This window comes from Mus caroli, unplaced genomic scaffold, assembly GCF_978045245.1.
Source record: "Mus caroli unplaced genomic scaffold, Mus_caroli_1 scaffold_14, whole genome shotgun sequence".
Lineage (NCBI taxonomy): Eukaryota > Metazoa > Chordata > Mammalia > Rodentia > Muridae > Mus > Mus caroli.
In genome coordinates this window covers 115,468,201-115,493,904 of record NW_028227269.1, presented here as the reverse complement: position 1 = coordinate 115,493,904, position 25,704 = coordinate 115,468,201, and the positions used below count along the sequence as shown (strand labels likewise).

Here is a 25,704-nt window from a genome sequence, read left to right as displayed (position 1 = left end):
GACTAATCCCCATACCTGCTAAACCAGGTGCAAGTGGCACAGTCCTGTAACCCCAGCATTTGTGAGGTGAGGACAGGCAGATCTGGAGTTCAAGGATATCCAAGGGCATCCATGCCTATATAGCAAAGTCCTGGCTAGCCTGGGATACATGAGAGACTGTCACAAAAAGGGGCGAAAAAAGCCTTCTTCTTACTTTTCTGGAAAGCCAAATGGTCTCCATTTGTCTTGGACAAATGGCTGATTATTCTGAAGCCATTCACAGGGGTAACGGGAATCCAGGCCTTTGCCCTTATACACTGTACAGACCATTAATCAGTCACGCTTTGTCTTTCCTCTCAGGATACACTTGAGATGTGTTCCAAAGATCAGGAGTTTAAAAGCATCCTCTTCTCTCTGTGCTACTTCCATGCCTGTGTGGCAGGGAGACTGAGATTCGGTCCACAGGGCTGGAGCCGAAGCTATCCTTTCAGTCCTGGAGACCTGACTATCTGCACCAACATCCTCTACAACTACTTAGAGGCAAACCCTAACGTAAGTGCCGTGGTCATTAACCCCTTCCAAGCAGTTTGTGGAATCTGCCAGTCTTTGGGTGCTAACAGAATGGACTACTGTTTCTCTTTTGAAACTATTATTGAAACAGCCAACACTACAAAAGCGTCTGCCAAGTGTGAAAATAAACCAAAGTAAAGGTTTTTATAAGACAGGTTAAACCAGTTCTACACCAGTAGCTTATGCAAAAAAAAAAAAAAATGTCCTTCATTATGTTAACAAAAACAGTGGTTTACATGTGCATCTATGCCAGATTCATTAGGCAGGCAATGAAGCATTTGCACAAATGTAATTACATCCAGCAGTTCTGACAGTTCATAACACTGCATTAATAATCACCACAATTAGCTTTGATGATGGAAGCAATTTACAGTGCGTCACATGTATCAATAATGGTGCATTCCCTGCATATGTCATTATTATGTATTAGAAATGCCACCTTGTTGTGACTTTCTCGGTAATGTTCACCTTGATTTGAAGTTAAAGGGAGACGGATGATTGTATCCAGGAACTAAAATGCATTTGCAGATGGGTATGGGAAAGCCTCATGGAGAACAGTTGTGTAAACTCTCAAATCACGAGATTGGGCTGCAGAAGAGAACGTTAGTTCCTAAGGAGGGCTAAGCCAGCATCATCTCCACAAGGGAACTTTTCCCATTAAGTGACATCAGTAGATATGTTTATCAAACCAATCAGAGGCTGTCTATAACATGCCTTTATAGACTCCTATCCATGTCCCTAATAAAACAATAGCTTATTGCTCTTTTGGTAACCATTATTACAGGCTTTCCACAGTGTTATCTTAGGTTTGTGAGGCAGCTTGGCTGCTATGACAGTATACACACACAACATATATCAAGGGTGCCTTCTTTCCAGAGACATATTCTGAGTGTTATTTCAAAGTAAATGGGTTTTATATAGTTTCTGATCAGTGGTCCCATACTTCTTTCTTCTTTGAGTGGTTGTCTTGTTTTTGTTCTGCTTTTTATTTTTTTACTTTATTTTATTATTATAACTATTATTATTAATTATTATTTTAGTACTAGAGATTGAATTTAAGGCTCCATACATGCTAGGCAAGGGCATTACCACTGAGATACATCCTCAACCCTACTCTAAGATAGGGTTTCACTATGTTGGTTGTCTAGGCTTGGTTTTGAACTCACTCTATATAGCCCAAGCTGGCTTGACTTTGAGTTTCTCTTGCCTTGGGCTCCTGGGTAGCTAAGATTATAGGTCTGCTCTACCAGGCCCAGTGGATCTCAGCATGTTTTATGTAAACTATTACACACACACAATTATTCTAACAGTTCTGAAGGGAGAAATAGATCAGTTAATATTTCCACTGATGTCCTTTGTGACTGTCCATGAGTCTGGATCCAGATGGGCAGTCCTCTGTCAGCTGAGCTCTGCACACAATAGAGGCAGACAAGGAGGGGAGGAAGGAGAGAAGGCTGTGCTTCGTCTCCAGCCTTCACAGCCGCCCCACAGTTGGTTGGGTAAACTTCACTGTAACCTGCTGTTCCTTCTGTGGCTCAAGGGTCAACACAGCTATACGTGTTTAACTTGTCATGTGTCTGATATATTGGCCAAAGTCATTTGCCACATATTACAATGCAAGTTATCGAGAGCTGGGAATGAATTTAACGTGCACATACTATTTGTTTGAACAAGATGTTCTCGTATTAGGTATATTTCTGTTGTTGAAATGAAACTCTGTGGCCAAGATAACTTATAAAAAGAAACAAGTTTATTTTGCCTTAAACTCCCAAAAGGTTAGAGCCCCCGATGCCAGAGACAGCATGGCAGAAGGTAGCAGGCATTGCTGCAGAGGCAGGAAGCTGAGAGATCACATCTCACCATGAGCATGAAGCAGAGAATGAAGACTGGAGACAGGCAAAGCTTTTAATCTCAAAGCCCACCCCCCAGAAATCCAGTGGTGTTATTCCCTCCAGCAGGGCTAGACCTCCTAAACTTCCCCTAACAGCATCACCACAGCTCTTTACAAGATAGTATTAAAAGACAGTGGTTATGGGTTTGAGAGACAGCTCAACCACTAAAGTGCTTGCTTGTTACATGAGGACCCAAGTTCTCCTCAGTGTAAGTATAAAAAGCTACATGCCTATGATCATGGTGCTGGAAAGGCTAGGCAGGTAGATGTCTAGAGCTCCTTTAGTCAGCCGATCCATGAGCTACAAGCTAAGTGAGAGCCCCTGGCTTTAAGGAAAAACATCATGGTAAAATAAATAATTGAGAATACCGGAGTTCAACCTCTGGTCTCTATATGTGTACATGTGCATGCAAACTGCACACAACTGTGTCCTCCCACATACAAGGTTTTTTAAAGAACAAACATTCTGCTTAGGAGAAAGAATAAATGTTTAGAAGAAAGAATCAATAATTGAAAAGAAAAGACCTAGCTGATTAAAATTATGAGGGAAGTACATATTGACTACTGACATGTAGGGCATTCATTCAATCTGAATGGGAAATACAGGTAAGTCTGTTCCTATCCAATTCTGCTCTGTAGAAGGTGTCTGTGGCATGGCAAGGTAGTCTAGTTACTTCTTGCATTTCTCATTCCTATCAAACCGGCTTAAGAGAAAGACACATTTTAGGTTCATTTCTTCAAATTCATATGAACTTGTAGCAAGTACATTGGAATGGCCTCAGCAATTTGACTCGTTCTGTTCTGTCACATCATGCCACAGGGAAGGCTATAATTACGATTTTACTTGAACCGTCGGGAAGCAATAGACTGCCACCGGGGGTACAAAGGTTCCTGTCTAGAAAGGCTTCATCACAAACTGGCATGTTTTGCAAACCCGGAGGAAGGGAAGGGGTAGCAGAGAGAGGCTTGAACTCTGTGAAGCCAGCAAAGAAGGAGATACAGTGAATAAAACATCCTATGTTAGTCACTGGTCTCAAAACAGCCTTGTGCCCAGTCTTTGCAAAACTGATGGAAATCAAATAGACTTCAAATATAAATTGTCTATCTGAGTCACATAGTAAAGACTTTAGATGAGGCGATGATGAGTCTTGGGGTGGGGTATCAACTGGACTTCAGAGGGAAGCTCAATAGAAGAATTGCTTCCTTCAGTTTGATTGACAGGTTGAGCTGTGGGCATGCCTTGGAGGCATCTCCTTAACTGCTAATTGTTGGGGGTGGAGATTGAGCCTACTGTGGCTGGAGCCACCCCTAGGCAGATAGGCCTGGACTACACACAATAGGTAGCTGAGCAAGCCAGTAAGGACCCTTCTGGCATGATTTCTGCTTCAGTTTCAGCCCTGGCTCTCCTCCATGGTAGAGTATAACCTGTAGGCTTAATAAACCCTTTCAATAAAAACTAACATAGGATTGGTAAAGATCTTTTCCCAATCTGTTGGTTGCCATTTTGTCTTATTGACAGTGTCCCTTGCCTTACAGAAGCTTTGCAATATCATGAGGTCCCATTTATTGATTCTTGATCTTAGAGCATAACCCATTGGTGTTCTGTTCAGGAAAATTTCCCCTATGCTCATGTGTTAGAGGCTTTTCCCCACTTTCTCTTCTATTAGATTCAGTGTATTTGGTTTTAAGTGGAGGTCCTTGATCCACTTGGACTTGAGCTTTGTACAGGGAGATAAGAATGAATCAATTTGCATTCTTCTACATGTTGACTGACAGTTGAACTAGCATCATTTGTTGAAAATGCTTTTTTTCCCACTGGATGGTTTTAGCTTCTTTGTCAAAGATCAAGTGACCATAGGTGTGTGGGTTCATTTCTGGGTCTTCAATTCTATTCCATTGGTCTACCTGTCTGTCACTGTACCAATACCATGCAGTTTTTATCACCATTGCTTTGTAGTACAGCTTAAGGTCAGGGATGGTGATTCCTCCAGATATTCTTTTATTTTTGAGAATAGTTTTTGCTATCCTGGGTTTTTTGCTATTCTAAATGAAGTTGAAAATTGCTCTTTCTAATTCTACAAAGAATTGAGTTGGAATTTTGATGGGGATTGCAATGAATCTGTATATTGCTTTCGGCGAGATGGCCATTTTTACTATATTAATCCTGCCAATCCATGAGCATGAGAGATCTTTCCATTTTCTGAGGTCTTCTTGGATTTCTTTCTTCAGAGATTTAAAGTTCTTGACATACAGATTTTATATCCAGCCACTTTGCTGAAGTTGTTTATCAGATATAGGAGTTCTCTGGTGGAATTTTTGGGGTAAATTAAGTATACTATCATATCATCTGTAAAAAGTGATATTTTGACTTCTTCCTTTCCCTTTGACCTCCTTTTGTTGTCTAATTGCTCTAGCAAGGACATCAAGTACTATATTGAACAGATAGGGAGAGAGTCTCTAGTCCCTGATTTTAGTGGGATTACTCAAGATCCAATATATACAAATAACTAAATTAGTTAGGTTCCAGAGAACCAAATAATACTATTTTAAAATAGGGAACAGAGCTAAACAGTGAATTCTCAACTGAGGAAACTCGAATGGCTGAGAAGCACCTAAAGAAAGGTTCAACATCCTTAGTCATCAGGGAAATGCAAATCAAAATGACCCTGAGATTCCATCTCACAACAGTCAGAATGGCTAAGATCAAAAACTCGGGTGACAGCAGATGCTGGTGAGGATGTGAGAAAAAGGAACACTCCTCCATTGCTGGTGGGATTGCAAGCTGGTACAACCACTCTGGAAATCAGTTTGGCGGTTCCTCAGAAAATTGAACATAGTAGTATCTGAGGACCCAGCTATACCACTCCTGGACATATACCCAGAAGATGCTCCTACATGTAATAAGGACATGTGCTCCATATGTTCACAGAAGCCATATTTTTAATAGCCAGAAGCTGGAAACAGCTCAGATGCCCCTCAACAGAGGAATGAATACAGATAATGTGATATATTTACACAATGGAATACTACTCAGCTATTAAAAACAATGACTTCATGAAATTAGCAGGCAAATGGATGGATCTAGAAAATATCATCCTGAGTGAGGTAACTCAGTCACAAAAGAACACACGTAGTATGTACTCACTGGTAAGTGGATATTAGGCAAAGAGCATGGAATACCCACGACACAACTCATGGACCACATGAATCTCAAGAAGGAAGACCAAAGAGTGGATGTTTCAGTCCTACTTAGAAGTGGGAACAAAATAATCAAGGGAAGTAGAGGGTGGAAGGGACTTGGGAGGAAGAGAAGGGGGTGGAAAGAGGGGAAGAATCAGGTATGGGAGGAGATGGAGGAGATGTACAGAGGGTCAGGAAATTGAACAGAGGTGTGTAGCAATGGAGGATGGAGACCTGGAGGTAGCAGCAAGAAAGTCCAGGATGACAGGAAAGCAAGAGTTTCCCAAGACCCCACGGGGATGACATTAGCGAAATACCCCACAAAGGGGAGGGAGAACCTATAGAGACCATATCCAGAGGGTAGGCATGGCCCTCTAGTTGAGTGATGGGGCCACCCACTCATCTCCAAAATTTTAACCCAGAATTGCTCCTGTCTAAAGGAAATACAGGGAGCAGAGATTGAAGGAAAGGCCATCCAGAGACTGCCCCACCTGGGGATCTATCCTATATGCACACACCAAACCCAGACACTATTGCAGATGCCAAGAAGTGCTTGCTGACAGGAGCTGGATAAAGCTGTCTCCTGAGAGGCTCTGCCAGATCCTGACCAATACAGATTCGGATGTACACAGCTAAACATTGGACTGAGCACAGGGACCCCAATGGGGAAGTTAGGGCAAGGACTGTTGGAGCTGAAGGGGTTTGCAACCTCATAGGAAGAACAACAATATCAACCAACCTGACCCCCCAAAGCTCCCAGGGACTAAAGCACCAACCAAAGACTACTCAGGGGGTACCAATGGCTCCAGCTGCATATGTAGCAAAGGACTGCCTTATCTGACATCACTGGGAGGGGAGCCCCTTGGTCCAGTGGATACTTGATGGCCCAGGAGAGGGGAATGGTAGGCCACTGAGGCAGGAGTTAGGGGCTGCGGGGGGGCACACTCATTGAGGCAGGGGGAGGGACGAGAGGATGGGGGCTTGTGGAGGGGAAACTGGGAAGGGGAATAATGTTTGAAATGTAAATAAAATAACCAATAAAAAATGAAAAAAACAAAACAAAAACCAAAAACAAACCTAAAGTAGAACAGCAGACAAGACTGGGAAGCTCTGGGAAAACAACAGGTCAGGAGTTTTAGATGAAATTCCAATATACCTCATAACCTGTTACAAAGATGACTCTGTTTTCTCTAAAATCTATAGTAAAGTGTGGTGTTGCTGAGCTTTGTCAAATTTATTAGAATACACTGAAAATAATTCTCTCAAGAAGTTCTACACAAAAACTTAAAGACAGGACCACACTGGTTTTAGCTGTGGCTGACAGGATCATAATAGGGCAGTTAGGGTAAAGGGGCTTGTAGCCTTGGCTAGCCAGCTAGGACAGATATTCTAGGCCTGGTACTGAGCATTTGTGTGGCATGGTGGTGAGCTTTGTCAAGTTGACACAATCTAGAAGCACCTGGTATAGGAGTCTCCGTGAGGGACTGTTGATTAGGTTGGCCTGTGAGTGTGTCTGTGGGGCGTTATCTCAGCTGGGCTCATTGAGCTAGGAAGACTTGGCCTGCATGTGGGCAACAGCACCGTTCCATGGGCCAGGCCCTGGGCTAGGTCCTGGGCTGTATAAGGGGTAGAGAAGGTAGACTATCAGCATGGCCACATTAAACTGTTCACCTCTGATCTGTGGACATGATGTGGTCAGGTGCTTCACCTACCTGGCACCATGACTAACCCAAAATGACAAACTTGAAATTGTGCCCCAGAGCTGCCATTGCTTCTGTCTAGATATTTTGTCACATCAACAGGAAAGGAAACTGTAAGACGTGTGTTTTACACCCCTCTCCCCCAGGTCCCATGGGAAGACCTCCGTTACCTCTTTGGGGAGATCATGTATGGGGGCCACATCACAGATGCCTGGGATCGAAAACTATGCCGGGTGTATCTAGAAGAATTCATGAATCCATCTCTGGTAAGATATTTTGAAACTTATTTTACTGAGAAAAAAAATTCCAATAAGAAATTTTCAGACTTTGTTTTACTGTATATGTAATTCTTAAGTGTTCCTAAGGGTGCTGGCCTTTTTATAAATGTTCACATTCCTATTATTTTTGGAGGTTTGTGAAGTTGCTAAGTGTAGACTTACTAGATTTTCATAATATCCCTGTGAACTGGGCTGAGATGATGCTGTTTCTCCATTGTACAGATGAATATACTGAGACCCAGTGATTGGTCCCAGATCTCTCAATGAGTGTGCCCGCGAGCCCACCAGAGTATGAATCCTGTGATCTCACCCCAGAGCCTCTTGAATAAATCATACAATAGTCTAAAATTTTATCAGTGACATTATTAGATTACTTGGTATATGTTCAGAGAAACTTAAGTCTGTAAGGCGGTAGACTCATTGGCTTGACAGAATCCATGTAAACCTAGATTGGAACTTCTCACTGGAGCATTGAGATGGCTTAGTGTTAAAGGTGCTTGCTGACAAATAAGATCAACCATGACCAATCCCTGGATCACACATGTTGGAAGAAAAGAACCAACACCAACAAGTTGTCTGGGCTTACACACAAACTGCTCCGTGTATGTGCATGAGGGCATACTCACACAACACACAACATACCACATACACACACATACACACATACACCAGATAATGAACAAATGTAACAAGAACATCTCATAGCTACAGAGTTACAATTTTTCAATTTAAAATAATCTCTATTAATATGGTAAGACAATGGGAAGGAATATCAACCACATGTGGTGTGATGAACTTAACTTGGGTTTTCCTTCAAACAAGCTATATATATATATATATCATATATGATATATATATATATGATAAAACAAGGGCTGGAGAAGTGGCTCAGGGATTAAGAGCATGGACTGTTTTCTAAAAAAACCTGACTTCAGTTTCTAGTCAGATGGCTTAGAGCATCTCTGAGTTCCAGGGGATCTGACATTCTCTCCTGGCCTCCTCAGACACCCATGCTCATTTGGGCATTCCTCCACACAGAAACACAGGCATAATTTAAAATAAAATCTTTTTAAAAATAAAATCGTTAGCCTGGCAGTGGTGCTGCATGCCTTTAATCCCAGTACTCGGGAGGTAGAGAAATGGATTTCTGTGAGTTTGAGGTCAGCCTTCTCTACAGAGTTCCAGGACAGCCAGAGCCACACAGAGAAACTCCGTCTTGAAAAACAAACAAAAGAACAACAAAAAAGAAGTTATTACTGTAGGGTTCCTGTTGTTGTTTTATGTGTGATAACAAAGCAATATAGCAAGGTTTTAAATAAAACAGAGTAATCCTTGCCGCTTCTGAGAGGAAGGGGTAGGCTACCACTGGCAAAACTGACCGAACATCTTTTTTCACATAGAATTAACCCGGTGTCCCTGTGTCCATGCCAAATGGTGCTAGGCTGGTTGTGGTTTCTGGTGAACGTGCTTGGTTCTTGTACAATAGGCGCTGAGGTAGTAGCTCGCTTGCTAATGCTCGCTTGCTCTCAAATGTTATTCAAGCTTGCTGTGACAAAACCTTACAACCAAGACAACATATAAGAGAAAACACTCAACTGGGCTTACAGTTTCACAGGGTGAGAGTCCATGATGGCAGGGCAAAGTCATTGCAGCAGGAACTACCGAGAGCTCACACACCAATCCACAAGAGGCAGAGAGAACTAAGTCAAAATGGCACAAGTATTTGGAAACTTCAAAGCCTGCCCCAGTAACATACTTCCTCCGGCAAGGGTACAGCCACGGCCACACCTATGCCATCTAAATTCACCAAACATTGCCATAGACACTAACTTGTTTTGGATCAGTGCTGGAAGAGCACACTGTTGTGTATGTTTGGACCTGGTAATCTGAGTAAGCTTCCATTCACAGCTTTTCTAAATGCTTCTCAGAGAAGCCTTATGCAGACTTGATCACCAGAGTCGAGTCTATTTCGAGACCTTCCATAACCATGTACCAGGAACAGTATATTTGAGTCTACTCCAACATTGTAATAGGCACTGAGTGTTTTTTACTTCTTTAAATAGCATTAACAAAAACAACAAAACTTAGAGCTTTCTGCTCTGTGACCATCCTTTATGTTGTCCTTTGATTCAAAGTCTCCCAGTCTTTCTCTCTCCTAATGAGCAAGATTTCACACATCATAAAGATACTTTCAATTCAGTACCATTAGAAATTGGTCTGGGAGCAAGTTACCATGGAGACATGGAAGATAAACAGTGCTCCAGATCCACCTTTACAGAGCCTTATTTCTCTAAAGGATGGTAGAGGGCAAGGGCTGAGCAGGAAGCTCAGGGGTAGCTCCTTCCCTGGCTCTGGCCTACAGCTAAGGGTGGAATTACTGGTCTGAGAAATAGTTCATTAACTTTCACAAGGCTAGACTCCCACTCAAATGATTGTAGAATAAATATAGATGATGAAACCTGAGGGGCATTGCTGGTGTGGAGGACTCCTTAAGAAGTGTAGGTGCACAGCCTTCCCTCCGGATCTGGTGAGGCTCTCAGGGTGGAGACGCCTCATTCATAAGCTGCCATAGTCACCGGGCAGTGCTACTGTTATCTCACCAGGGACATGAATGCCCTTGCTGACTTCGTGTCAAAGGCTACACATCCAATTATTTTGTTCTCATGCAAATGCTTCTTGCTCAAGCTGCTAACATGATTTAATGCTTCAGCATCTGCAGGACTCTCCCTGACCCTTCTCACATCAGTTAATACAAATTAATAGTTGCTACTTTGGAACATGATTTTTTAAAAAAGCAGCCCATGAATGAACCAGGTTGAAAATTCTTCTGTGTTCAGATCTGGCCTTTCTGTGATGTCTCAGTGTTAGAAGGATGAGCTTCCTGTTGGATAAATGAGCTGTCTAGTGGGAAGGCACCTTAAAGAGCTTTTGAGTCACATTAAAGAAAACCATCATTTCCTCATAGAACACAAACATTTAGCAGTGCCGAATAACAAATACGGTATAGTACTTTTGGGAAAGGAGGTACCAGGTCACCTGAAAAGTTATCATAGTGTCAACTATTTGGATGATACAGGTAATAATTAGGAATCTAGTCTTAAAGTAGAAAAGCAAGCCCTTGGGGGCCAAATTCAAACTCTTACATTTATTCTAGAGTCTGACTTATTACTGAGTTCCCCTAAGCAGTAGTTGTACCATCTATGAAACAAGAATGGCCAACTCAAGTGTTTATTGTCAGGTTAAACAGTGACATGATACCAGAACAATGTGCTTATAGATGGAGAATCTTTTTATTATGAAGTATACAGTTCTGCAATATGTATTTCTTGCTTGGCTGTGCCCTACTCTGTAAAAAGTGTTTTGTTTCTATTTTTATGTATATGGATATTTTATCTACATTTATGTCTGTGCACCACATGCATGCCATACCTGTGAGGCAAGAAAAGGGTGTTGGATCCCCTGAGACTGGAGTTACAAACAACTGTAATTTGCTATGTGGGTGCTGGAATCAAACCCAGGGTCTCTGGAAGAGCAGCCAGGGCTGTTCTCCACTGAACCATATCTTGAGCACCTGCGCACAACCTTCTGCTGAGAAAGATAGAGAACATTTATTAAGAACCTGGGTAGCCGGGCGTGATGGTGCACGCCTTTAATCCCAGCACTTGGGAGGCAGAGGCAGGCAGATTTCTGAGTTTGAGGCCAGCCTGCTCTACAAAGAGTGTTCTAGGACAGCCAGGGCTATACAGAGAAACCCTGTCTCGAAAACAAACAAACAACAACAAAACAAACAAACAAAGAACCTGAGCCACAGCAGGGCTAGTCAGTGCAGTCCAGGTGACATGGGTAATCTCTTTCCACAACAGTCCTGAAGAACAGGTATGACTACTTTATGTAAGCAAAAGAGGAATACTCTCAGAGATTTAAAATAAAAAAAAATTTAAAACCTGGCAGGCAAGGAGTGGAACTTGGATTTAAAAGGCCAGCCCTGTTCTGCTGCACACTGTGTTGCATAGAGCACTGCTCCATTTGTAGTTGGTGCAGAGGTCGCCTTAGCAGTGAGGTGGTATGCCTGCACTTGCTTTTGTGTGCCCTGTGAAAGAGGGATGATCCAGGAGACCAGAGTTCCAGTTGTTCTCCCTTCCAGTCCAGCTTCATGCACGACACCCCTGCACCTTGGGTTAGTTATCAGACACATTATGGAGAAAACTACAAGTGAGATTTTCAGCTCTAAGGAAAACCTGACGATGGGCTTCACATTTGAGTAATTTCTGAAACTCCTAACAGCACTCAGCCTTTGCACTTTAGACTCAAAAGGCCATGTGGCAATGTGTTTGCTTAGACTTGCACTGGATTAGGGACCCCTCATCATTACTAAGACTATCTGGCAAAGCAGGTCAATGGTTGGGTTTTCACTGAATTCTAGAAAACACAGTACGAAAACAAAGAACAATAGCCCCATTGAGCCAGCATGGTTACTGGTTTTTCCAGCTCCCAATACCTGCACATGCTAATGTCTGATCTGATTCCTGCCAAGATGAACTCAGATCCTTGGTCACAGTTCCGTGGTGTGGAGGTCTGTATGTCTGTGCATGGTTCCACTGATTCTTAAAATCTTAGTGAGATACAATACAACTTCTGGTTTGGTCTATTACCTGTGCAAGTCTGTACACAGAGTTTGTGCCGCCTATGGGGTAGGCTGCTCGGTCAGTTGGTGACTATGGTTATTGTTGGTAGAAATCACAAAACTCTTTCCACCAGTGTACAAAAGTTGTTTTCTTTACATCCTCAGTAACTCTGCTACAATCCACATTCTTTACTCTAGTTTTGACAGGATGATATCAAGCATGTAGTTATTTTTTATTTTCTTAGGAGAACTGTTTGTTGAAAATGGGTTAATCCCTTGAGAATTTAGACTATCTTCTCAAACAGCCCTCCAGTTGAAGGAAAAAAACAAAGTCCCCATTGTGCAGAACTACAGTTCAACAGGAAGCAGGTTTTCTAATAGCCCTTCAGTGGAAAGGTTGAATCTGAATCAGGAATTTAGAGATGGCTTCAGGGGTGAAGAATGCTTGCTTTGCATCATAAGTACAGGAATTTAGACCCGAGCGTCTAAGGAACAAAGAAAAGCCAGCACTCCCAGAACTTGTGAAGAGGATGCAGAGGAAGGATCATTGGGGGCGTCTGGCCTCTATTCCAATGGAGGCTTGTAAGCCCAGTTTCTTGAAAAAGACCCTACCTCAAAGGAACAGGCAAAGTGACTGAAGAGGATGCCCAACGTCTTCTTCAGCCTCTGAACATTGACTGCACACACACATGCCCATGTGCACATCTATTCAGACAGGTTCATTAACCAAAGTAGGGGAAAAGCCAGTTAGAATAAACACATCCAGACAGAACTTTGTTCTCTACAAACCAGAGCTTGATTTTTGTTTTTTCTCATTACTACTGACAGGGAGATGAAAGAACTTTTAAAATCTGCAGTTCAATTTACCCTTCGGAGAATTCCAAGTCCAGAAAACCAAACCTGCAGGGGTTTGGATATTTGAGTGCAACTGGGTAATACCACTGGGGTAGAACTTGTTGGTATTTTGATGGAAGATGACTAAGTAATAAAATTTTCATGCTGGTCAAGTTGCAAAGCAAAGGACAGCAGCCAATGAGGGAAAGAGGCATCACTTATCATCCTTAATGGCCTGGTTGCCTTAAGAACTTACAGCCTTGCCAGCCATAGTGGTGCATGCCTGTAATCCTAGCAAATGGAAGACAGGCAGGGATAGAAGTTAGAGGCTACATAGCAAGACCTTATCTGAAAAGAATTTTTAAAAAACAGCCTCTCCCCAATAAATAGATAAGAGTGTTTGTTTCAAGCTTCATCAGCAAAATGGATCTCACTGTCACAGCTTGGCCACCCTGGCTGTAAGAGTTTACAAGTCTCCAACACCAAGGCACAGAACAGACTTTCTAGGTATGCGGATCTCTCTAATCTAGGAGAAGACATGGCTATTCTGTGCACATCTTGGTTTGCCTTGAGGCACAACAACCCACAAAATATCCAAACCTCAATTCTTACTTAAATACTAAAAGTTTGGGGAGGAAGATATAGTTGGTAACACTTGGGTCCACTTAACTTTAAAGAGAGCCCGAACAACTCCTGTTTCTTTTGTTAACGTTTTACTTGGACCTCTGTCTACCTGTCTGTATGTCTGCCTGCCTGCCTATCTGCCTGTCTGAATAGATAATGATGATAGGTTTAATTCCTAGGTGCACTTTAGTTCAGAACATTGAGTTTGATCACATTTAAATTTCATTTGCTCTTTATAAGTAAATAGGAGATGATCAATATGGACAGAGCAAGTCTAGGATGGTGATGGTGGTGAGGTAATTCCCTCTGTTCCTTCCCCTGGTCAATGGGTTTACATTTATTTGTGGCACTATGAAAGGTTAGATAATATGAGACTACTCCTGGTGCAAAATGCTAAATATAAATGCTGACTCAAGTATCAGACATACCCCCTGGAGATCAGAGACAACAGCTAAGAAATCCTACCAAACTCACAGGGTCTTTACACCATCAGGGACTGCGTGTAAGAGAAGAAACAGCCTGCTACTACTCAGAGACACAGGGCACAACCTCATGGAGAGTCACAGCTACCTCATTGCCTTGAGTTCCAATGAAGGTTTTCTATGTCCAAAGTGATTTGTATTGGGTAATTAACCCAAATTCCTAACTGGATAAATGCAACTCTCCAGGCAACAGTAAAGAGATGTAGTTCAAGATACATTGTAGCAGACAGATTTTTCAGAAAATGATTTACCAGGTGTAGGCAAAAAAAAAAAAAAAAAAAAAAAAAATGCTGTACTTTTTTTTAAAGCATTCCCTGGTACATTTAAATGCATGTGGAAACAGAATTCATGGTAAGAGAGACCGGGAAAATTAAGAGATGTTAGTGGTGCCTGAGAATCATCTGGGAGAGAGGAATGTGAAATAAAGTAGCTAAAATCTCCTAAGCACTTCACAGTTTGTCATTGGGCAGACTCAGGTCCATAACTTCTTTGCTTATATTTTGAAGATTACTTTCTTATGTGTAGATTTGTTATTTCACCCTAGTATTTTAGAAAATATCCCTCTACAGAGAATGCTTACTCTTCCTCAGGCCCCAGTGAAGCAGATGGGCTAGGAAAGCCATTGCTCTGGCCTTTCATTCCACAGGAAACCATGTCCTGAGCACTTGTCCAACCCATGGATCTGAACAGCAGTAACAGACTTTGCCCTGTTTTGCCCAAGGTCCTGGGGAGGGAGCACTAATCTCACTCAGTGTAATATGACCTATAAAATGGAAGTCACCCCAACCTTGTGTTTGTAAAGGCTGTTGTTATCACATGATTTGGAGTAGCACTGTGTGGAGAGTATTACACCAGGTACATTGGCTTTTCACCACCGTGACAAAAGAGCTTTCAAGGGAAGAAGTGAGTCTGGGGTGTGTCAGTCCAGGGTTAACTGGTTCCACCAGGAGGAAAGTTATGGCAGAGAATAGCAGAGACAGAGGACCTAGGGACACTCAAAAAAACACCTGCAAGTGACCTCCTTCCTTCAACTAAGCCACATATCCTACAGTTCCCAGAACTTTCTAAAATAGTGCTGTCATCTGAGGATGAAGCTATTTAATATATGAACATGGGGGACATCTTTTATCATAACACCAGGGAATTGTATACTAGCATTACTAAAAAATGAGTTCTGAATTAAGTGTAAATTCAAAACATCTACTTGGTCAAATTAACAACAAAACATCTTGATTTCTTCTCTGGGAGATAGGGATGTTTGAGAATCAGAAGTTGGAACATGAAGCATTTGCTAGTAGGCCGTGGTGATGCAGCCATGTTTACTTATATGTGTGTATATCACACTACCGCAAACACACTGTAAGTTACTGACTTACAGGGGCATTCTGGAGTCTGTTATCTACCTAGCATCACTGTGGGACATTTCTGCTAGGGTTGTGTGTTCAGGAAGCGAAGATGATACCCACCTAGCCCTGGAATAACTGACGTTTCTTTGTGGTTAAAGATTGAGGATGAAGTCATGCTGGCACCAGGATTTGCAGCCCCTCCCTACTCAGATTATTCTGGTTATCACCAGTACATAGAGGACACGTTGCCTCCAGAAAGCCCGGCACTGTATGGTCTCCACCCCAATGCTGAAATAGAGTTACTAACAGTGACATCCAACACGCTCTTCAGAACTCTGCTAGAGATGCAACCCAGGAATGCAGTCAGCCAAGAGGAACTGGGGCAGTCTACAGAAGACAAGGTGAGAAGGCCCTCCTTGTCATCCTCTTTAAAGTGAAGTGCACTACTAGTCTCAGTTATTGTCTATCTAAGTTAAGCTTTACCTGTGCCGACAGGCAGATAGCTGCCACCCAGATCAAGGTGTAAAACATTTCCAACTGCCCAGGATACGCATGCTCTTTGTGAGGGTGCTTCTTGCTCCCCAAAGATAACGGATATCCTGACCTCCATAATCACATATTGGATGGGTTTACACAGTAATTATTGCCTGACTCCACAGTAAATTTGTGAAATTCACCTGTTTGTTCAGATACCAATGGGTCATTCTTGCTCTATCATAGGAATATGATTTTTATTTTACTGTGGGTGGTTATCTGAAGTGCCTCTTGGGTTTGTTTTACTGTTATGTTACAACCATAACCATGACTCCACATAATCCTTTGCCAAAAGACAAACACTGACTTACTTCCAAAGCAGCTGGTAATCTGACATTCTCTGTGCTCAAAAAATGGGATTGCCAGATCGTAGGTATGAGTCTTCAGATACAATGCCTCCTTTAGAGTCTGTTAAGGATGAGCAGTCTCTGAGAGCTTATAACTTTGTGTTCCTTGCCTGGGTCATCAGCCTCTCTTCACATGCAGATGGCCGATGGATGGATGGATGGATGTAGATAGATTGATAGAAATTTTTACTTGTTCCACTCTCCTCTCTCCTTTTCTTACAGACTTGTACCAACTCTTTATTCTACAAGCATATTCTCTGTCAGATACATGAATTGAATTAGAGACATAATCTCCAAATCCACGGCTGGCCCTTCACCATGGGGGAGGGGCACAGGGGGTAGAGCAGGCCATATTTACGGGTGATAATCTGGAAGCTAAGAAGACATCAGGTGTTCTGCTCTATACCTCTCCACCATATTCCTTTGAGATAGGGCCTCACTGACCTGGAGCCTGACTGGCAGCCAGCAAATCCCAGCAGTTCTCCTGTCTCTGCCTTCTAAAGTGCTGGGGTTATAAACACCCAGCTTTTTATGTGGGTGTAGAGATCCGAATTTAGGACGCCTGTCTGTGCAGCAAATATTTTTACCCATTGGCCACACTCTAGCCCTAGCCCTTCACTTTTGCTGTATTTCTTGCTGTTGTTATTTTCCCTCTTATATGTCTTTGAAGATTTTTATATACCTCATTATATAGAATGGTAGAAATGGAAAATGCTATTTCTTACATTAAAATCTTGTTTCTCTTTACTTTAAACCCTAAATAGTTCACCCTGCCAAGCAAATGAGCTGTTACTCTTCTCAAAATTATTAAGCAAAGAGTGACTGCCAAGGATTCAGGATGTTCAGATGACACTTGTTAGCATGACCTCTAAGTCCCACAGTATGGCCATATTATTTCTTGTATCTTTTAAAATAAGGTCATTCACTGACCTACTCATAACTTCAAAGAAATTGTACATGTTGTTTACCCTGAATATAAATATCTTTTCTACAATACTATATCTTTAGCAAGATGAACAAGGAAACATCCTTCCCTGCAGGAAGACATACAACACTTATAGAAGCAGAGGGGCATATTATATTTATATTTATATTATATTATAAATCTTATATTTGTTATATTTCCAATCTTTCCATGAGGGAAGCCAATCACAAAACCAGAAAATGCAGTACATGTAAAGCAAGGTACCTCTGTACCCACCCAGGCCAGACGCTCATAGCCAAGGCCAGTTGTTAGGTGCCAGACACTAAAGAGCATACTTTTCCCTGGGCTATTTAACACACAAGGGTTTGGAGAGGCATTAGGATCTATTCCAGCTGACGTGAGTTGCCAAGATTCAACAGGTAGAGAGAGGTCAGGGAAGGACATGAAACCTAGCTGAGTCTAAAGCCATACTGCCATCTAACTACGGGGCCGTTGCCCACTGCCTACCCTGTGTGTGACAGCAATTCCTGGGCATGATGCTGGGACCATGTGAATCATCTGAGAAATGAAGGGAGATGGAAAGGCTGCCTGGAGATAAAGGCCCTTTTTTCTTTTTTTCTCTCCTGCCCCCTATTTTTTACTTTTTTTTTTTTTTTTTTTTTTTGGCTCTTGGAGACAGGGTCACTACATATCTCAGGCTGGACTTGAACTCATGACCCTTCTTTCTTGGTCTCACGAAGGCTAGAATTCTAGGAAGGGTATTTCCCAATCATCTGCTTCTAGATAGTTATATTCTAGCTCAGTGAAACTGATAGATATGTACATTTTCAAATCAACAGTCATGTTCTACTCTCTCATCTTTACCCTTGCACACAAATGTCATTTAGATGGTAATCCTACTCCTTCAAACTGTCCACAGCAGAGGGAGGTGCCTAGTGCTAACGCAGCAGCTCTGAGCAGCTAACACTGGAAATCTTTTGAATGTTGTAGACATCTTTGGAAGCTGCATGGTCTATTCTGAGATGTCAAAAAGTATAATGTAGAGTCACTGTGTTAGTTAGGGTTTTATTGCTGTGAAAAAGACACCATGACCATGGCAACTTTTATAAAGAAAGCATTTAACTGGGGCTGGCTTGCATTTCAAAGGTTAAGTCCATTATTGTCATGGTGGGGAGCATGGCTGTCCAGACAACTGGAGAAGGAGCCCAGAGTTTTACAACTGGATTACAGGCAGCAGGAAGAAAACAGACTCCGGGCCTGGCTCGAGCAGTTGAAACCTCAAAGCTCACCCCCAGTGACACACTTCCTCCTACAAGGTCACACCTCCTAATAGTGCCACTACCTATTAGCCTATGGGGGCCATTCTCATTCAAACCATCAGACACCAGGAACAGCAACAAGAAGAACAACAACAAAAGAAATACAGTCTGTGTATCTTAATGTTTTAAGGTTAAGAATATCTTGGACGACATTTTGGAGAGACTTCCAGAAGAGTTCAACATGGCAGAAATAATGCAAAAGAACCCAAATAGAAGCCCGTATGTTCTCGTTTGCTTTCAAGAGTGTGAGAGGATGAACATTCTCATCCAGGAAATCCGTGTGTCACTTCAACACTTAGACCTTGGTTTGAAGGTAGACTTACAAATGGGACAGGGGTGGGGGTGGGCGTCACCACACTGGGGGGTATTCATGGTGGCCTTTTCTCTGTCCCAGGGAGAGTTGACATTATCTCCTGATGTGGAAACCCAGCTGTCTGCCCTGAGTTATGACCGGGTTCCAGACACGTGGAACAAACTGGCATATCCATCTACTTATGGCCTGGCCCAGTGGTAAGCAACTGTCTCTAATGCCACTGGCAACTGTAAACATCAGCACATCAGCACAGGGTCAGCCTTGCTGTCGACGCCTGGCACCTCCTCCTCCTTCTCAGCCGCATGCTGCAGAACTCCTGCTCCTTGACCATCATCTTGTAGACTCTACCAATTTCACTTGAGTCCCTCTGGTATTTAGTTCACGTTAGTTCACGTAGACCAGACCAAGATTCAAATCCTTCCTCATTCGTTAGGTAACTACTCTTTGACAAAATACCTGATCTTCCAGTGTTCATTTTTTTCCATCTGAAAAAAAAATGTAAGCAAAATTTCCTCACTGATTTAAAGTCCTATAAGCTACTTGAATTTGGGTGTTGGCCTTTTCTTCCCTTTATTTTCCAAACCAGTAATTACTAATGCACTCATAGATGACTTTAGACAGCCAGAAGCAGAAACTGAGATTGCTGAAGGCTGGTGCTTTATCCCCAGCTGTTCTGTGACCTTTGTGGACAATTCAGAAAGCATCACATGACTGTCTACTCCTTTTGCAGGCTGAAGTTCCTTGTCCTGTATCTTTTCCTGAGTTGGGATCAATCTGGAAGGTGCCATTAGAATTCCAAATGACAGCACGTTAGGACCCTGCCCGTCTTGGTTTCTTTTCCTGTTGTTCCTAGGAAAAGTTGGTTTGCTCATAGTTCCAGGCACCATCAACCTTTTGATGGGAGTCTCAGTGACAGCTCCTTGAGATAGCTGGTAGTGTGCAAGAGTTGAGACGCAGAGCAAGGGGTGCCAGTGCTAAGCTCATTCACCATTTACACAGTTGAGAATCCCAACTCAGAGAATGATGTCACCCATATTTATAGTAATTTTTCTCGTATCAATTAACCTAATAAAAATAATCCCTTAACAGGCATTTCTAGAGGCTAAATCAATTCATAGGTACTTGTGGGCTTGTCTCCTGAGTGATCCCAGACTCTGTTGACAATTAGCACTATTACAGTCTCAGAGGCAGCCAAGTGTTGGCCAAGGGAGATGGGCGCTGCTCTAGTTTGCTTTCTGTTGCTGTGATTAAATACTAAGCAAAAGCAACTGGGAAGAAGGGTTTGTTCACCTCAGTTTGTAGTTCTGGGGAGCAGTTATCGCTGCAGTGTCAGAGCAGATCTGGAGGTAGGAACTGAAGCAGACACCATGAAACATCACTGCTTACTAGCTTACTCCCTTCACTCAGCCACATAGCTCACACAGCTCAAGCCCACTTACTAGGGAGGATAGGTGTCTCCCCCTGGGTCAGACCCTTCTATGTTAACCAGCAATCAACACAGTGCCCAGCAGAACATCCACAGGCCAGTCCTCATTTTCCTCCTCCAAGGTGACTATAGGTTGCATCCCTGGTGACAGAGGTGAGCACGAGGCAGTTCAGTTGGGTGACTTCCAAAGACAGCAAATAACCATACAGGAGATTGAGCACAGACTCGGTAGTCTTATAAATATGCAAGAGCTGGCTCTACCTACCCATTTAATAATGCTTTATGATGAATAAGTTTGGGCTTTTCCCTATCATCTTACTTTGTACTAGCTAATTTCTGTCATTTTTTTTTTTTTAGGTTCTTTGTTTCTAGCCTTTTCTAACTTGGTCTAGTTTTATTATTCATTACTCGCTGTACTGTTCCTAAAGAGGGTCCTTTACAATGTGATTAAGACACTAAACTTTCCAAACACGACCTAAGCCAACACTTTCCAGAGACCTCTCAACCTACCTCCGAGAATGAGTTGCCTTCTAGATTCATCTTTTTTGTTCTGCTCAGCGATCTGCTTGCTCAGAACTGCTTTTCCCATATTGCTCTGAAATTTTCTTTTTCACGTAATATAAACAAAGATTAGGGTTTGAGAGATGGCTCAGAGGTTAAGAGCTCTTCCAGAAGTCACAGGTTCAATTCCCAACACCTACACGGCAGCTTACAACTATCTGTAACTCCAGGACGGAACACCTTCACATAGGTATACATGGAGGCAAAACATCAATGCACATAAAATAAAATAGCACATAAATTACATACACACACACATACCTACATACACACATATATTCACACACATATACACACACACACACACACACACACACACACACACTAAGAGGGCATCAGACCCTTTTTTTTTTTTTTTTAAAGATTTATTTATTTATTATATGTAAGTACACTGTAGCTGTCTTCAGACACTCCAGAAGAGGGCGCCAGATCTCGTTACGGATGGTCGTTAGCCACCATGTGGTTGCTGGGATTTGAACTCTGGACCTTTGGAAGAGCAGTCGGGTGCTCTTACCCACTGAGCCATCTCACCAGCCCCATCAGACCCTTAAGAACTAGAGTTGCACACAAAGTTACAAACCATCACACAGATGCTAGGAGTTGAATCTGGGTCTTCAGAAACAGCAGCCAAGTGCTTTTACTTGCTGAGCCATCTCTCCAGGTCCTCCCACCATGCCATCTTAACATTTCTTTACACTTTAAAACCTGTTTTCAACCGAACATCACTAGAGGCTTCTTTCTGCCAGGATACGGGGCGTAGTGGTAAATATTTTTACTAGAAGACTGTATCATCCCCTTCCAAGTAATTAGTCTGTGTGGGACAAGCACTTGTCTCAGACTCTTTACTTTGGCTATATCCTTCCTAACGACTCTGGTATTGTAACAGTGATGCACACACACACACACGCATGCACTCCAAAGCATTCCTACTGCATCCCACAGAACGGTGGTGTTTGCTAACCCTGCTCAAAAGGCTTTTTTTTTGTACACCATCTAAATAACACCTGTGTCAAGAGCTGCTAGCTGTATTGCCCACTGTTCTGTTTCTAATGCTGACAGGAATGAGAGCTGCAGGTAACCTCTAACAGGAAGAACCCAGTCCTGTGAAGGGGTACCACCTTTTGAGTCATAAGAGATGGCTCTTTTCCCTACTTACCCTGGTGAACTCCACAGCCCCCAAAACAAAACCCACCCCTTCTTCCTGGAAGAGGTCTACTTTACTAAAATGTCAGATCATTTCTTCCTACCTCCCATTAACCAGGTTTAACGACCTCCTCTTACGCTGCCGGGAACTTGATACTTGGACGCAAGACCTGACCCTCCCAGCTGTTGTGTGGCTTTCTGGGTTCTTCAACCCTCAATCTTTCTTAACAGGTATGGCTGGAGGCAGGGGATGGGGGTCATACTCCTGGCAGAAGTCCTACCTGGCTTTACCTGTGACAACTTCTTGTCCTTCTCCGCCCATCTTTTCAAATAACCATTTCAAAGCAGGGCAGCAATGAGAGTTCTAGTTAGGAAGGAGAGGGCCAACAGCATAGCTGCAGTAGTGTAGTATATCCTAGAGAAAAGCCACTGTCTGTCACTGTCACACTGAAGGAACACAGGCAACTTAAAAGCAAATGGCAGTTGCTGCTCCAGTATATCCTTATTTGTGACCATGGAGGGCAAAATGGTCCTGCAAGCCTGTATGCCCAGCATAGCTCTAACCTATGATACCCCATGGGATACTGTGGGCTATTGGGACCCTATAAACAGGGCTTTTACCTTCTTCAATTCTTCCTTTTTCTCCCAAAGCAATCATGCAGACCATGGCTCGAAAAAACGAGTGGCCACTGGACAGAATGTGTTTGACTATAGATGTTACTAAAAAAACCAAGGAAGACTATGGCCACCCCCCCAGAGAAGGTGCCTACCTTCATGGTCTCCACCTGGAAGGTGAGTCCCTAAGGAAGGCATGTGGAACTGCCTTAGGTACAAGCTGGTCCCTGTCCTGCAACATCTACTGGGATGAGACCCTTGTGACTTTATTTCTTCCTCCGCCCTTCAGATGATTTAAATATCCAAGTGTACATGTAATGAGAGCCAAACTGTGTGGCACTCGGGGTGATGGCTGTCACTTTAAACTACCTACATTGTCACCCGGCGTTAAAACTTCAGGAACTTAAGTCCCGCATGTAATCCACAGTATTTTGCTTTTCACTTCTGTCTTAGTCAGGATTTTATTGCTGTGAACAGACACCATGACCAAGGCAACATTATAAGGACAACATTTAACTGAGGCTGGCTTACAGGTTCAGAGTTTCAGTCCATTATCATCAAGGTGGGAGCATGGTATCATCCACACAGGCATGGTGCAGGAGGAGCTGAGAGTTCTACATCTTCATCTGAATACTCCAAGCAGAATAGCCTATACCGATAGTGACACACCTACTCCAACAAGGACTCCAAATAGTGCCACTCCTTGGGCCAAGCATATACAAACCATCACAACTACCATCAATTCAAAATCTGACCTCCTGCTTTTAAGCTTTTATTGTGTACAGAGGTCAAAGGACAACTTTCAAGAGCTAGTTCTTTCTTTTCATCTTGTTTTTGAAGCAGCACCTTTGTGTTATTTCCTACATACCACATCTGCCAGGCTAGCCAGCAAGATTGACCTTCCTAGAATACAGGCATTACACATGCTATTTCCACATCTAGCTTTCAATATGGTCTCAGGGGGATCAAACTCAGGTGGTCAGGTTGCCAATGCCTTTTGCCCACTGAGCCTGTTTGGCAGCCCCCGCCCTCTGCTTTCTAAAAGATCTCAGTAAATCTACTCTAGTATTCTGTTCCTGGGTGTCTTCCAAACCCTGAAGCTGCCACTGATGCTGTGCATCTCTCTCTGTGTATTCACCTGAAGCAGCACTCACATAGAAGCAAACACTACAGTTCAGTTATCCCAGGGTCAGGCAGGGAATGACCTGAACTTGTTCCAAGCTTGGTAAGTGCAGCGGGAAAGGATGCTAAGAGAGCTGTGTGTTTCTTTCACGGGTTTGAATATGTCCAGAATTTGATCTTATAAAGCAGTTAAACATCTCAAACCGCACAAGGATGCCACAGACGGGTGACAACGTGGTAAAAGTGGAACATTTATTGCATGGAACAATTAGAGCATCAGAACCCGCATGCCAGTTACACAACTGTTGTCTCTGCCACAGGTGCCAGGTGGGACATCCAGTCAGGAGCCCTTGTTGATGCCCGCCTTAAGGAGTTAACGTCCATGATGCCCGTCATCTTTGCCAAAGCCGTGCCCGTGGACAGACAAGAAATTAAGCACGCCTACGAGTGCCCCGTCTACAAAACCAAAGCGAGAGGCCCCACCTACGTGTGGACGTTCAGGCTAAGGAGCAAAGACAGGATAGCTAAGTGGGTACTGGCAGGTGTGGCTCTACTGCTGGAAGCATGAACGGCCTTGGTATTACAGCTCACGTCCCTCCAGCTCCAGCCAGACACAGCAAGCATGTTTTAGTAACAGGGATATACATTCTTTTGTTAGAGAACCATTCTTTGAGGAGGGCGAGTAATCACAGTACACAAGGACCAAACACTAAACACCTAAGAGGGATGAATACTTATTGATTTTAGCTTCCCCCAACACCCATTCAAAACACCATGGCTTATCTTGTATCCCTAAGACTTGGAAACAATGCAGTGAGTGTTCTATAAAAAGCATAATCTATAAAAAAAAATTTTTTTTTTTAAAAATAGAAGCAGCAGGCTCCAGGCAGGTCCTGAAGGAAGAGGCAAGCACAGTGAGGCCTCCAGTGTCTGTTTCTGTTGTCTCTTAATAAAAAGGACACCTTACTCACAGTGTGTGGTTAATTGCACTTGGTAGTTTAGAGTAACATTCTTCAATATAAATTCCTAATGACCCAGAATTTAATATCCAGAGCAGGATAAACTATCAGGTTTGAGCTATGGTCACTCAGGAGGCAAAGCAACAGCCTCTGCGGGAAGGGAGTGACCATGGGGGAGCTGAACATCAAAGGCGAGAGCTGTCAGACAAGGTAGTCTTTATAACTTACCTGAGCATTAACTCAGCCCCCCTCAAACCGTGCTTTTAAATCTTCAGCAGACACTTGTCACAATGCAGGTCTATGCAGGTATGGATACAGATTTCTCTGCTTTACTATATTTCCTGAGAAACCTTTTTAAGCATATAAACATCTTTTTAAAAACAATAGCAGTAGAACCAGTAAATTCTAGAAAACAAGCGTCTAAGGCTGGCACAAAGAGCAGACTCGTCTCGTGGGACTCCGCCTGGTAAGTTCGAGCGATCCCTCTCCTCTCGACTGTCTTCTACAGCTGCTTCTGTAAGCTAAACAACAGATGGAGAAGCGTCTGTTAGGAGCCGATCAGATGCAAGAATGATAACCGTACTCTAGGCTAAGGTGGTCTCAGAACATTCTCAGACATGGCTCCACGTGCGTCTCTGCACACTTCAGAGTTCCTTACACAGCTTGACAATTGGGAACTGGAGCCCTCCTTGCCTGACTGCATACTGTTCAACTCTCTGTTCTTCAGGCTGCAGATGTTTTATTTTGGATGGTTCTCATGATATTTCTTTCGCGCTACAAGTGTTAGTTTGAGCCACTATGGACTTGAGAACTCTATAACAAAGGTAGGGATTCTCTCAGCCGTAGCCTCTCCAATACCAAATGGACACAGAATGGATGGGGTGCTGAAGTGAGCTGGAATCCACAGCCCATAGGCTCTGCCACGCTGCATC

The 25,704-nt window shown here is 43.0% G+C and overlaps 2 protein-coding genes across 5 annotated transcripts in view; one reads left to right on the top strand and one right to left on the bottom strand.

Annotated features, from left to right (window-relative positions):
* Dnah11 (dynein axonemal heavy chain 11) overlaps positions 1 to 24,530 on the top strand; it is a 313,176-nt gene extending 288,646 nt beyond the window's left edge. The window contains exons 75-82 of the mRNA XM_085830726.1: positions 340 to 531; positions 7,467 to 7,586; positions 15,667 to 15,909; positions 18,764 to 18,946; positions 19,028 to 19,143; positions 22,195 to 22,307; positions 22,728 to 22,868; positions 24,134 to 24,530. Of these exons, the coding sequence (XP_085686852.1) occupies positions 340 to 531; positions 7,467 to 7,586; positions 15,667 to 15,909; positions 18,764 to 18,946; positions 19,028 to 19,143; positions 22,195 to 22,307; positions 22,728 to 22,868; positions 24,134 to 24,381 (1,356 nt within the window). The 3' untranslated portion in view covers positions 24,382 to 24,530. The remainder of the gene's footprint in view (positions 1 to 339; positions 532 to 7,466; positions 7,587 to 15,666; positions 15,910 to 18,763; positions 18,947 to 19,027; positions 19,144 to 22,194; positions 22,308 to 22,727; positions 22,869 to 24,133) is intronic.
* Positions 24,531 to 24,537: 7 nt separating this feature from the next.
* Cdca7l (cell division cycle associated 7 like) overlaps positions 24,538 to 25,704 on the bottom strand; it is a 32,918-nt gene continuing 31,751 nt past the window's right edge. For all 4 annotated transcript variants that reach the window (XM_029484822.2, XM_085830725.1, XM_029484820.2 and 1 more), the window contains exon 10: positions 24,538 to 25,293. In XM_029484822.2, the coding sequence (XP_029340682.1) occupies positions 25,275 to 25,293 (19 nt within the window). In that variant the 3' untranslated portion in view covers positions 24,538 to 25,274. The remainder of the gene's footprint in view (positions 25,294 to 25,704) is intronic.